This window comes from Sabethes cyaneus, chromosome 1 (genome assembly GCF_943734655.1).
Source record: "Sabethes cyaneus chromosome 1, idSabCyanKW18_F2, whole genome shotgun sequence".
In the NCBI taxonomy this organism is placed as follows: domain Eukaryota; kingdom Metazoa; phylum Arthropoda; class Insecta; order Diptera; family Culicidae; genus Sabethes; species Sabethes cyaneus.
The window spans coordinates 44,973,378-44,986,596 of record NC_071353.1 but is presented as its reverse complement, the minus strand read 5'-3'; the positions used below and the strand labels follow the sequence as shown (position 1 = coordinate 44,986,596).

Here is a 13,219-nt window from a genome sequence, read left to right as displayed (position 1 = left end):
CATTCAGGACGAGACGGTCGCGAGTGTTGCCGGTGACCCGCCGTCGGAAGCGCCTTCCACTGGGGGGCTTGCAAAACTCGAGATTGTGACAAAGATCATCCGAGATTCATGATTTATGTACAACACAGGTTAATTTGTGGCAATACGAAGTTTGTCGGGTCAGCTAGTATGCTCATAAACAATAAATAAATCAAAACAAAAAGCACACTAGCGCCACTTGGTGATTAAATACTGTGCTAAATTGTCTATCATAGAATGATCTGACCAATCTTCCTGAAGACAAGTAACTTGCATGTCATCTACTTGTTTAACTGCGAACAATATTTATAAAATGGCACACGTACACCACCTTGTGAGTGAATTCTGAGCCGTTCACCAAGTTTTTATCTCCCACCGGACTATATTCACTTCGTATCTTGTCTATATAATCAACTTTAGCGAGAACAAGAACGATTTACACTAGTAGAACCCAAAAAATTTACGACCAAAAAATATCGATTTTTCCAGATAAATGCCACCTAGCGAGCAAATCCTGTAAAATGTTACAAGTAACTTGAACATCTCGTGTTCGCGTATATTTTTGTAGAAGAAAGCATCGTTCTAGATGGTAAGGATTTGGTGATATAAACATCACAAATCTGAAAAAATCCGATTTTTCCGACTTTTCTTTACTAAAACGCCTCCTTGTAAAAGGTACCCCCTGCCAAGTGGACATTCATAATTTTATCATTTAGTCCATTGAATTACCTTTCTGAAATATCTAAAAATTTGGAAATCCGTCTTTTTTTTGCTGAGATATAGCAGTTTGAATTTTGGGGTCAAATTGACCCCAATGTACAGACAACGTAAGTATTTTTTTTTGTACAGACAGAAGGTTAATATAATCGATAATATACTTATAAAATTCTCTAATAATAAAATTCACCGTAAACAACATTTTAGGTGATAGAATTACTGTCGGATCTAGTTCAACAGCGAAAATAGATACGCGATTCTACGTTTCATAATTGTTCATAACAGATTATTACCTACTAGGGGAAGGGTGGTAAAGACGGACACCTTAAGGTAAAGACTCAATATCTACTCAAATATAACTGTATTGATCGCAATTTTCGCACAAACTGAACCTTTAAGTCTCTGTCTAATAAAGTTACAACGTGCGCTGGAAAATTTCTTCCAAAATTTATGCTTTTTTTAATATTATAAACATCATGTATAAATCAGAGTTTCTGCGCAAGGGCGAGAAAGACGGACACTTGATATGGGAAAGACGGACTCTCGCAAAAAGGTGTCACGCGTCGTCGAATTATCAGTATTAAGAAAGATTAACATATTTCATCATGTATTTAGGAAAGAATTGGTTTGGGAAAACCCCCTTCCCGATCCCCCCTTTGAGCGAGAAAATAAAATGGTTCCCTTCAATATTTTAATTGGTGACGAATTAATCGTTTCTAAAAGTTGGCCTATTCCAACTGCTATATGACTTCTGGTTACTTTTACATATAAAATATTTAAGTATTTGCAATGTTAAATAGTTGTTGGGCAAAATGGGTTCAAAATCTGTGTGTCCGCCTTTCCCTACCTTTGGGTGTCCGTCTTTCCCGACTTGGATATCATTTGTTCAAACTTCAAAAACTTTTTACTGAATATTCAAAAATTTATCAGGTTTCCAATGGATATTCAGTGAAGGATCAAACTAACGGAATGTCGTCTGTTTAGCATGATTATGTTATTTTTTAACGATTTACTAGCTATTTTCTTCACACACAAAATTACATCGGTAAGCGTATATACGTATTTTTTCTTTGTTTTGCTTATAAATTTGACAGCTGCGCTGCTAAAAATCAGCAGTTTAATTCAAAAGTGTTAATTCAGTCTATAGAAACATTTCCCATCATTGATTTGCTTCAAAAAATTATTGTTTATGAAATATGACAAGTGTCCGTCTTTCCCGCAGTGTCCGTCTTTACCGCCCTTCCCCTACTAGCAACTGTATTCTCAACAAAACGATAGTGGCAACAAGAAATCAGTAAAAAAAGCAACTGGACTCTGACGACCTTCACCTTAACATCTGTCGAAACTATCGAACGATTCGTAAATCGAATGCTTACGTTTGCTTTAAAAATGTGTAACGTAAACGTTAATTAATTTTATTTCCTTTTGAACTATGTATCTATGTAATCTATTTATGTAACTGTGTGTATTTTGTTTACAAACAAACTAGTGTAAACTAGTGTACTTCATCAAGGATTTCAAGTTGGCAGATCGCTTGCCAAATCATGTATTTGATGGCAAACTTTGAAAGTTTCTGCATCCTTACTTCCTCCGGAACATCCAACTTGTGCTGGGCGGTGAAGTATAGTAGCCCCGGAAGCTGCTGGAAGTCCGTCTTGACGTAAGTCTCATCATTCATGATGAGAGAGTTGAGGATTTTCCAGGTGCTTGCGCAAAATAAATTCGCGACGTTGCTTTTCGGGTGACGCCATTTTTACCAATTTTCGAAAAACTGACCGCGATAAAAATAGACTGTAAACAATACACTCTAAACTACTTCTACTCCAATTTTCAAGAGAAAATATTCAATGGGTAATTTTCTACAACGTTTCTTCCGTGGTACAATTTGATGTGGGACACCCTTTACCTTTACGTTTTAATTTATTCTTAAAGTTCCTTGAAAATATACTCCAGAACCTTTTCAATGGTGGGCCTACTAGGCAGATTTTGCTCTTGAGGGGACATAAAAGACTAAAATTTTGAAGAATCCATTATTTTTTATTTCAGATTTTGATTCTGCAGTCTTTTCTGCTCATTTTGATACTAATTTTGTAATGATCCGACCACGGAAAGTGGCCGAAAAACGATGAGACACATAAGCGTTCCAGTGCGGCATGGAACAACCTCGAAGCAATAAAACGCCGCTCCTGAAAAACCATGATTTTCAAACTTTATGTACCTTTTTCCCAGACACTACACAACGTATTGGAACAATTTTTTTTAGTTTTGTTGGCAGTAGCTTGACAAAGACTTTTATAACTTTTGAGCTATGTTAACGAAATGCAGCTTGAGAAAAACGAAAAAGAAGAAGAAAAGATGACTGAAAAAACAAAATTTTGCCTTCTTTTTTTTCTCTGGCTGTGTTTCGTTTACAAAGCTCAAACGTTATGAAAGTCTTTGTCAAGCTAGTACCAATAAAACAAAAAAAAAAGTTGGTTCCAATACCTTGCGTAGTTTCTGAGAAAAAGGTACATAAAGTTTCAAAATCGTGGTTTTTCAGGAGCGGCGTTTTATTCCGTCGAGGTTGTTCAACGCCGCACTGGGGTGCTTATGTGTATGATCGTTTATCGGCCACTTTCCGTGGTCGGATCATTACAATATTAGTATCAAAATAAGCGGAAACGACAGCAGAATCAAAATCTGAAATTAAAAAATTATGAAATTTTCTAACGTTTTAGTCATTTATGTCCCCTTGACGTTTCTGTGGAAACAATGAAGATGATAATGCTTTGACCATGGTTTTATGTAAATTGTTTTATAGCGCTCTTGTAGGCATTCATAAAGCTTAGATGTTACTTGAGATTGGAGCGCTGTAAACCCGCAAGAATAGAGCAGTGTTGAACCGCACCTTTCAGCTGATAGCCATGCGAGTTGCTACTGCCTACCGAACCGTGTCGTCGGAAGCAGGTTGCGTTACTGCCGGAATGATCCCTATTTGCACTACACTGACTGAAGACCACGACCACCGCGACCATTATTGGAGTACTATTATGGTGTATTCCACCCTAATCTAACTATGCATACTCGTGGTTCATCACTATTGGCGAGTTGATGACCATGTCAGATTGCACATGTGTCTCAGCTCGGTACTGCACTTCACATAAAATTAGGTACTTGAATGGGATTTTTATTCTAGATGTCGGAAGGTTCTAGGATTCCCTTCCCGAGGATATGCAGTCTGCTTTGTATCAATACTCGGCATACGCAGAGTAGGCGTTGCGAGGTCTCATTCTCAAGGTTACAGAAGCGGCAAATCTTCTCATTGAGCTTGCCTATCTTCGTGAGCTGATGTTTGCTCGGACAGGGACCTGTCATTGTGCTTGGGTCTTTTTTGTAGAGCCTAAGTAATGTTTGGCTTTTCCTGATATAAGGTTCTATAAACTTTTTTGGTTGTCGTAGTTCGTTTATGTCATTCCAATTTACGGCAAGCATGCGTATTCATACAAAGTCGTATTATAACTGAACACTACAGCTGTAGCACATTTTTCCAACACAGATATCAAATTCGCCGAGGTTTTATCGTCTCGCAGTAAAGAAATAGCGATCTGTTGGGACGACGAACTTTTGTCATTTTTTCTGGCACACTTCCCTAACACAGACATCAAATCGGACTAGTTTTATCGCGTTCGTAAGAAATCTGTTGGCACGAGGGGGCTTTGTCACTCTCTCAGGCGTACTTCCCAAGCAAGGACATCTCAATGGTCTAGGTTGAACCGCGGTGTTAAGAAATCTTGTTGAAATGGGAACTTTGTCATTTGTTTTGGCTTACTTCCCAAGCACAGATATCAAATTGGTATAGGTTTAGATCATCGTAAAGAATCTTCCAACCAATCACAAAGCGAGAATTCTGGTAAAACATAGGTTCATTATTTTCAATTTTTCAATAGTTCATCATCAAGAATCCATACTTTTCTTCATTTGGGTCAATTCTTAGAAGATTTTCCGATCGATTGGTGTAAGGATATTGAAAATCGATCGGAAAACCGCTGAGCTATTAGCGCTCAAAACCTTTCATTTTTCGTGACGCTCGCATTTTTCGATTTTTTGGAATTTGTTTATTTGTTTATTTATATTTTATATCATCTGACAAATTTGTCTTAATGAACTAACATAACAATCAAAATGCACTGGACCTAGTAATTTTACTTTTAAACAAGTGCGAAGGTTCGCCGAACTCGAACAGATGCTCAATACTAGTGAATAACCTCACACTGAACGCTACGGGTTCGAAAAAGCCAAAGTTTGTACGGTGAAAATCGTTTACTAGCATGGAAGATGGTCTTAATACACGTTGCGATGCACGGAAGTTCATCATGGACAGGAGCTTCGGCGAGTCAATGTCGCCATTCAGCACTTTGGCCACGAGTAATACCTGTTGAAGTTTGCGACGCCGTTCAAGGGTATCCAGTCCAAGCAGACGACAGCGATCCGGATAAGGTGGAAGATTATTTGGATATCGCCAGGGTAAGTCCCTTAATGCCAGGCGTAGAAATCTTCTCTGTACACGTTCGATGCGCAAGTTCCATGAAAGCTGGTGTGGAGTCCAAACCACGCATGCGTTTTCAAGCAGAGGACGTACAAGGGAGCAGTACAAAGCTTTTAAACAATGAGGATCTTTGAAATCCCGGCCTATTTTTGCGATGAACCCAAGTTGCTTGCTCGCTTTAGAAACAATTTCCGTTCGGTGCCTATCAAACGTCAGCTTACAGTCCAGGATAACACCAAGATCGTTGACGTAGTCGACTCTATTTTACGCTTGCCCATCAATACTATACTCAAAAATAATAGACGATTGAATTCGGTGAAATGTAATCACCTGGCACTTAGTAATGCTTACTATTACCGAATTTAGTTTACACCACGTCACAAATTTATCTAATAAAAACTGGAGACAATAACAATCCTCGATGCAACGAATCGTCAGATAGATCTTTAGGTCATCGGCGTAAACTAGTCGGCAACTGTTTCCTAAGACATTTGCTGCGTCATTGAAGAAAATGATAAAAAGGAGAGAGCACCCTATCTCAAAACTTGCCGTAGTCCTACGTAGTCCTACGTCAAAATTCCGAAAATCACGAAATTATGCAGAACTTAATAAATTCCTGTAACTTAATTTGACTGCAGACATGTCATATCACAATAGTGTCCAAAAGGTGGCTAAAGCTGGACGGATACGATGGACAGGGCATGTTGCAAGAATGCCGGACAACTACCCTGCAAAGATGGTGTTCGCCTCAAATCCGGTAGGAACAAGACGACCAGGAGCGCAGCGAGCAAAATGGTTAGACCAGGTGGAACGAGATCTGGCGGAGAGTACTCGGTGTCCGAGGAATTGGAGAGCGGTAGCCCTCAACCGAGTTACATGGAGAAATTTGGTCAACAGGCTTTGTCTTAGGACGGCAAGCCACCTAAGCTGGTTTGGAATTTACAAGATACCTATTCTCATGTAAAAAAATGTGGGAAATCGATTGATGATAGTTTCATTATGCGAAAACTTTGGGAAGTAGTCCATTTTACCCTACGTTCCCCAAAAATCATGATAAAAGCTAATTAAACAGTATAAAAACTTATATGCCGCCCATGAAACGAACTCAAATAGCTTCCAAATTTTGCCAAAACATAAGAAGATTCAAATTCCATCCATTTCATACTGTGCGAAATGCAAGAATAGGCCATTTTGCCAATTCACCCCCATATACATAGATAACTTAATTAAAGCAATTAAAACTAACTCAAAGGCAAAAACAACCTTAAATAAATGTGTATTTTATCGTACTGAATAACTGCGGAGAAAAGGTGAAAGCAATAAATTAATTGGAAGCAGAGTTATTGTACAGAATTGGTTTTTAAGTGTACTTTTTAAATAAATCAATATATCTCGCAACTAGCGAAAGATCGATAGTTACTATATACAGCAAAGTTGCTCATTTTAGTGCGTTCTAAAAATTTTCTGAATAAAAAATTTTTTTTGGACGAATTCAAAAAAACAAAAGTTTGTATTACCCTGATAGATGAATATGAGATTACCTTGATAGTTTCAAAAGATGCGCTGTATTATATTGATAAACTACTATACTACTAAATCGATGATAAACAACTTTCCTGATGTATTTCGAGTAAACTGGTACTATTCGAGTTTATCCCCCTGTCTTTGAATTAGTTTTAATCGCTCTAATTAGGTTTTACTATGTATTTAGGGGTGAATTGGGCAAAATGGACTATACCTGCATTTCGCACAGTATGGAATAGATGGGATTTGATTCTTCTGATGTTTTGGCAAAATTTGGAAGCTATTTGAGTTCGTTTCACGGGCGGCAAATAAGTTTTTATTCTGTTTAATTTGCTTTTATCATGATTTTCAGGAAAAAATAGGGTAAAATGGACCACTTCCCGAGGTCTGCGCAGGATGAAACCACCACCAATCGATTTCTTGCATTTTTTACATAAGAATAGGTATCTTGTAGGATTCCAAAACAGCGGCTTCTAATACTTGGGATTACGAGCTCGGTTTTGACCATTGTGCAATGTTTCCGCCATAGAAAAGTATTATTGTGAGCCCACTAAGTTATCATTTGAGAGGCGAGCCCCTAGATTTCAAGACATAATGTTATTTTGGGACGCCCTACAGTACACGCGCTTTGAGCAAAATCGGAGTATGTTTCAATTTCAGTCTATTTTTTGGGAAATTGCTATATAATAATTTACATTTGTTGTTTGAGTAAATAAATCAATTAAATGAAGCTTCATTTATTAAACAAGGTTTGACATTAATATATGTAACAATTACAGAACAATACAGCTATGGACATACTTTTGGCATGGTGTTCATCCCAAAAGAAAGATTTCTACTGAAAATTAGACTAATTTTGATTAATTATTGTTGCGAATTTTACGGATCACAGACTCTGTGTGGGCACGGGCAAGAAAATTCCTTCTTCATGTTAAACAATAACTCAAAGATATCAAAAATACCACAGAAGAAATTCTCCACACAATTTAGCACAAAACAGCAAACATTTAAACATCGATGATAAAGATCGAAACCTTTAACTAAGCTCATCATATCCGTACATTTCTCGTTTCACACACAATTGAGAGCACAATTAATTGTAGCAACACAGTATTGAGAGGAAGTAACCGTTCGGAAAATCCATCATAGTGGAAGCCGAGGACAGAACTTTCTCTATTGCAGTGGATGTTTGCAGCACCTCGACGCGATTTCCATCCCTCTCTCGCATGAAATGTAATTTTCAGCAACATTTGTTGCAATTGCAGAACACCCAACGCTACAGGGCTTCCGTGTTACCGTGTTGCATCGGACGGACGCTACGCACCAGGAGATTAGGAGAATACATAGAAGCAGAAAGAAATGTTCCATCGTTCTGCTAATGATTGTGCACAATTTCCATCATGTTTGATGATAGTCGTATCTAGCATAGATGCAGTGTGTAAGCGCGAAAGCGAAATAGAAAGCGTTAAGCTAGCCATTACATGGAATGCATAAGAAAATTTGCTACATCTTTAAATTGGAAAAAGAAACTCGGACAATTGGGTGTGTGGAAAACTGTTCGTGAAAATAAAACACAATATGATCTTTTTTTTCAATTACCCAGTTCTTTCAATAAATAAATAAATATTAGATTTAATAGCATTGTACAGGAGGGGCATTGGAAAACAATTTTACAACAGATTGAAATGCTTTCCCGATCCCAGCAGAGCTCGAACTCCAAAAGATGCGGGAAAATACTATGACTATACGCTAAACACATTCTATCAGCGATTGGGGTCGGCATTGTCTCATCCAGTTAGCATCATCGTCATCGTCCTTTTTCACTCTTGTTTGATCGCGTTCATTAGGTATTTGGGGCAGGATTCGGTCAAGGACCGGTGACAGCGTGACTTGGACTTGGACTTGGACCTGTCTGAGGATACAGTGGCATTGGCTTCTGAATTCGTTTCGTTTAACTAATTCTGAACAACTAGAGCAGTTTCGGTGCGTGGGGAATGTGGGTGGGGGGAATGTTAGTAGTACTTAGCGGTTTGCACCGCGGGATAGAAGTCCTGCCGCTTGATTTTTCCGTTCGGGAAGTGATGACGGTCGTTGGAACTGGCGGCTGACGAGGTGGATCCACTGCCCACGTTGACCGACTTGTCAGCAGCCTGGTTGGTGTCGACAACGGCATTCACGTTACTTGCGGCGCCAAGCCCCTCGCCACCATGCAGTCCCGACGGACCGCCCAATCCCATCGGATACATGTCGTGTCCGGCACCGGGGAAGCCGTGATGGAAGTCCATGCTGTAGGGCATCAGAAACGGTTCCTGATGGTCGAAGTACGGGGGCGGAATGACGCTGTGAAAAAATAAAAACAGAATAACAGTTGTAATTAGGGTTGAAAGTCTAGTAAAATGGAGAATAGAATAGATTTAATAATATTCATCTTCACTTCTTCTTACTGCGTAAATGATCAAATTTTATACAAGAAAGTAAATTTTTTTTGAACTACATACTTGAATTCCCGTTGATAGCGGAGAATTGCACTTTTAGAAACATAAAAATTTGCAAGCATTTTCAGTATCGTAATTAATATCAAAGAATTATATTCACGAATAATATCAAAATAGATTTAAAACCGTCTTCGCAATGGTTAACATTTCAATCGGAAAAGATAGTCAAAACATTGAATTATAACAGCTTTCAATAAAACCCTTAAATTCAACAAATTTTAGGCACCGACTGATGGTGCATAGGGATATTCCGGGACTAATATCGGGATCCTATTATTGCTTCCTAGTCGTGTAATTTGTTCTAAAAGCAAAATGTGGTTTAACTGAGAAAAGCAAGATTACAAAAACCAGCCAACAACGTTTTGGCGTTAGTAATTTTGGCAGACTATAAATTCGTACTCTTTGCTTTTAAAATCTGACATTTGTTTTTAGTCATACAGCTTAACAAGATTTACTATTTTCAGTAAATTATTGTGTGATATTACTACAAAAAATGATGCAACTGAATGTAATGAGTAATTGTTACGATTTGGTAGGAATTAGATGTGAGTTAATTCTGGAATCTACGTTTTACTGAACACCGTCCAATCATATAGGAAACGTCCAACGATAGGAAAACTGTTCTAGTATTTCTCTTACGAAAATGCCAAATAAATATAGTTGTACTGTACTAAGTAAAGTTTCTAAAATGTCTACTTACGCTACTGGTTCCAAAAGTTTCTTGAAGGTCATCATCGCAACAACGATTAGGGCAATTTTGGCGACTAAAAAGGCCTTAATCGCTAGCAGCTTGACTCCAGCGATGGCGAGCGCATACCAGCCGATTTGGCTGAAGACCAGAAATGCTGGCACGAAGAAGCGCAGATGCTTGCGGGTTGTGCGTCGAGCACCTGTCCGTCAGGAGTGACAATGAAACATAGAAAAAAAAAGCACAACAGAAAAGCCCCAAAATTAGCTCGCACTCATGGACATGGCCATACAACAATTCACAAACTTACCATCGGCCTTTCTAAGCAGAGAGACTTCAATGAAATTCGGATAGTCGGCGGAGCGTTCGATGTTGAAAACCATCGGTCCGATCGGAAACTTGATGGCATGGCCACTGAGGAAATCCAGTGCACGGGATGACCGTCCCTCGACGGTCAGCGGAATCCTTTCGACCGGTTCGATACTGAACGCTCCGAAGTCGATCGCTTTGCGTGTTTTCAACTTTTGCACCACGTCTCTAGCCAGTCGCTTTACGCAGGATGCATTATTCGCACATGACCAGCTCAGCTCGTTCAGAACATTCTCCGGGGCAGCTTCTTCGGCCAGGGCGCTCTGCGCCGCTATGCAGATCACTAGGATTGAGACCACTTTTTTGAAATACATTTTCCGATTTTTTGGCTTTACTGAACTTGTTTTCCTGCCCGAAGCGAACACTGCGTCACAATGTCCCTGGGTCAGCACTCGCACACACAATCACCACCCAAGAACACTCACGCTCACTGCAACCTCGACCAGGTTAGGAGTGGTCCAACTAAAGTCCTTGAACAGTTAGAATAAACTGTTCAATGCGGGAATAGCAGGCACACGCTTTTTTATCTGCTGCTCATTTGTAGCTACACCTCGTTCTCCCTTATCGTAGGTTTTCACTAAACACTAAGAAGCAATAAAATGATAGATTTTTAGAAATTACAACCACTTTTATCCATTTCACACTTGGTGAGCACCGGAACCCCCACTATCGATCCTCGCAAGACAAACAAAAAACCAAAATCTGAAAACACACCTCACTGGAGAAAAACGAGACGGTCCGATCCGGGCAAGAAAATCGGAAAATCACTCATGCTCTCATACATAGCGCACTGCAATACCAGCTTTGCCTATCCGAGCCTTACCCTTCCTTTTCGTCCGTACACTGCACCGCGCGCTGCTGAAAAGGGCATCTGCCGAGGAAAATGCTTTCAAATTGGATTAATTAGTAGTGGAGCCGACACGCGAGATACAAGCAGAGGGTTTTCTTCGAAAAATTTCCACTTCATGAGGCCGAGCATTGAGGTAGGCCCGTTTTTTGTTGTTGTTGATTTTTATCGTAGGTACCTCGACGGAGGGGCATTTGATAATCGCTGTTAATCGCCACTGATTGCGGAACTTCATCGCCCAGTAAATAAATAGATTTGCGACCAAATCGGGGCGTTGAAGATTTTTCTCACCAAAAGAGGGAAACAAGGTTGAAATCAGTACAATTACTGGAGCACACTTACTAATACATAGTTTGAACAGCGTATTCATTATTGTACTGCGAAAATGTTGAAGACACATTCCAGCATTACGGGACACCATTCGTTTTATACGAATAAGTTGCAACAATTCCATGTCATACAACCGAAAAACTAAAGTCATCTTTAGTCACATATCTTTCCAGCTATTTGCCGAACATTTGATGAAACAGGGAACCAATTCATACGGCAAAAATAGTTGCTAGTTGTGTCCCGTAGCACTGTAATGTGTCTGTAGTATATTAACTGACTAATAAGGATAATCATCGAGGGAATAAAAAAATATTTATAAAATTTACCAACTGTAATCTACCGAAGGGATTGATTCATTTTTTCATCTTATTCTCATCCAGTTTTGATTTATTATGGCATCTTCTTAGAGAAACTAGTGATTATAAAGGGTGTCCCACATCAAATTGCACCACGGAAGAAACGTTGCAGAAAATTGCCCATTGGGTATTATTTGTACTTTACCGCCCATCACAAGTTTGATGTTCCGGAGGAAGTAAGGATGCAGAAACTTTCATAGTTTGCCAAGAAATATATGATTTGGCCAGTGCGAGAGTGCGCCGTTCGTGAGTACTGCCTGATCAGACAAACATAACAAAATTATAACAAATCATGATATTCTGTTATGACGGTATTTCTAACATAGTTTGATATAATTTTGGTCTCGTTAGTAGTTAAAATAACAAAAATTCTATCAGAACTTCTTAGCAGCAGTAGCAGAAATGTAACAAAATTTGTTATGTTTTGAACAAAATTATATCAAAATTTGTTATGATATTTGTAACAGGTTTTGTTATGATTTTGTTAAAATATAACAAAAACTTCTTTGCCTTTATCTGCTATATCGACATTTTATTTCGGCTAAATTGCCAAAAATAGTACTACAACTATTTATCAGGAACATTCACAAATAGCACAGAAAAAAACTTTCATACATTTGAAAATCGTTCCGGCCGCGGCCGGGATTGAACTCACGACACATCGCACAGAATGCAACAGTCTTAACCTCTGTGCTAGAACTACTCTTGAATGAAGGTAGATTAAATGCTTATATGATTTGGCCGATAGCACATTCGGGGTTGCCAGTTTTTGCTTCGAGCTGTCTATAAATAGAAAATAAGCGTTCAATCCAAAGCCAATCAAGAAGACGAAGAAATTGAATCATGATATGTTGCGCCACTTTAACCGTTATGTGTGCGACAAAAAACACCTTTAGCAGGGCGAGAAGGGTACCCGGGTACCCAAAATTGATATTGTTATAACATCAACAATTTTAAACCGATTTTGATGAAATAGGTGTCATTTGATTCATTAATTTATCTAGTTTTGAATTATCTGGCCATTTGGCCATTAAAAGACATACGGGGCCCGAAAATCCGAAATTCCCACAGAGTGTCCGCTGTGAGGTAGAGAACTGATTGTATTGCAGGAAAATCTGTCATGCGGATATAAAAACTCTAAAATTCATACAATGAACTATTTCATATAATCAGATGAATCAGGTTGGCCATTTCGGAGTAGGTTCCTGTGGGGTCATGGGTGGCCAGTCTAGGATTGGAGGTAAAACCTAGCAGTATGGGTATCAAAGTTCTTGGAATTAATTCGGTAGGTGATATTTTTTACATTTCGATGTATTTTGATTGGTTATTTCGAAAATGGTTTCTACGGGG

General features: G+C 38.9%; 1 protein-coding gene across 1 annotated transcript; it reads right to left on the bottom strand.

Moving 5' to 3' along the window:
* Positions 1 to 8,796: 8,796 nt before the first annotated feature.
* LOC128732716 (uncharacterized) lies at positions 8,797 to 10,650 on the bottom strand. The gene is made up of 3 exons (XM_053826037.1): positions 10,278 to 10,650; positions 9,980 to 10,169; positions 8,797 to 9,124 (listed from the first exon to the last, which is right to left on the bottom strand). The coding sequence occupies exons 1-3, from the start codon at positions 10,648 to 10,650 to the stop codon at positions 8,797 to 8,799; spliced, it is 891 nt and encodes a 296-aa protein (XP_053682012.1).
* Between the last annotated feature and the right edge of the window lie 2,569 nt (positions 10,651 to 13,219).

Coding starts and splice junctions, on each gene's coding strand:
- LOC128732716 (XM_053826037.1), bottom strand. CDS start 10,650: ATGTATTTCAAAAAAGTGGTCTCAATCCTAGTGATCTGCATAGCGGCG. Junction 10,170..10,277: donor TCTGCTTAGAAAGGCCGATG/GTAAGTTTGTGA, acceptor CCTGACGGACAG/GTGCTCGACGCACAACCCGC. Junction 9,125..9,979: donor AAACTTTTGGAACCAGTAGC/GTAAGTAGACAT, acceptor ATTTTTTCACAG/CGTCATTCCGCCCCCGTACT.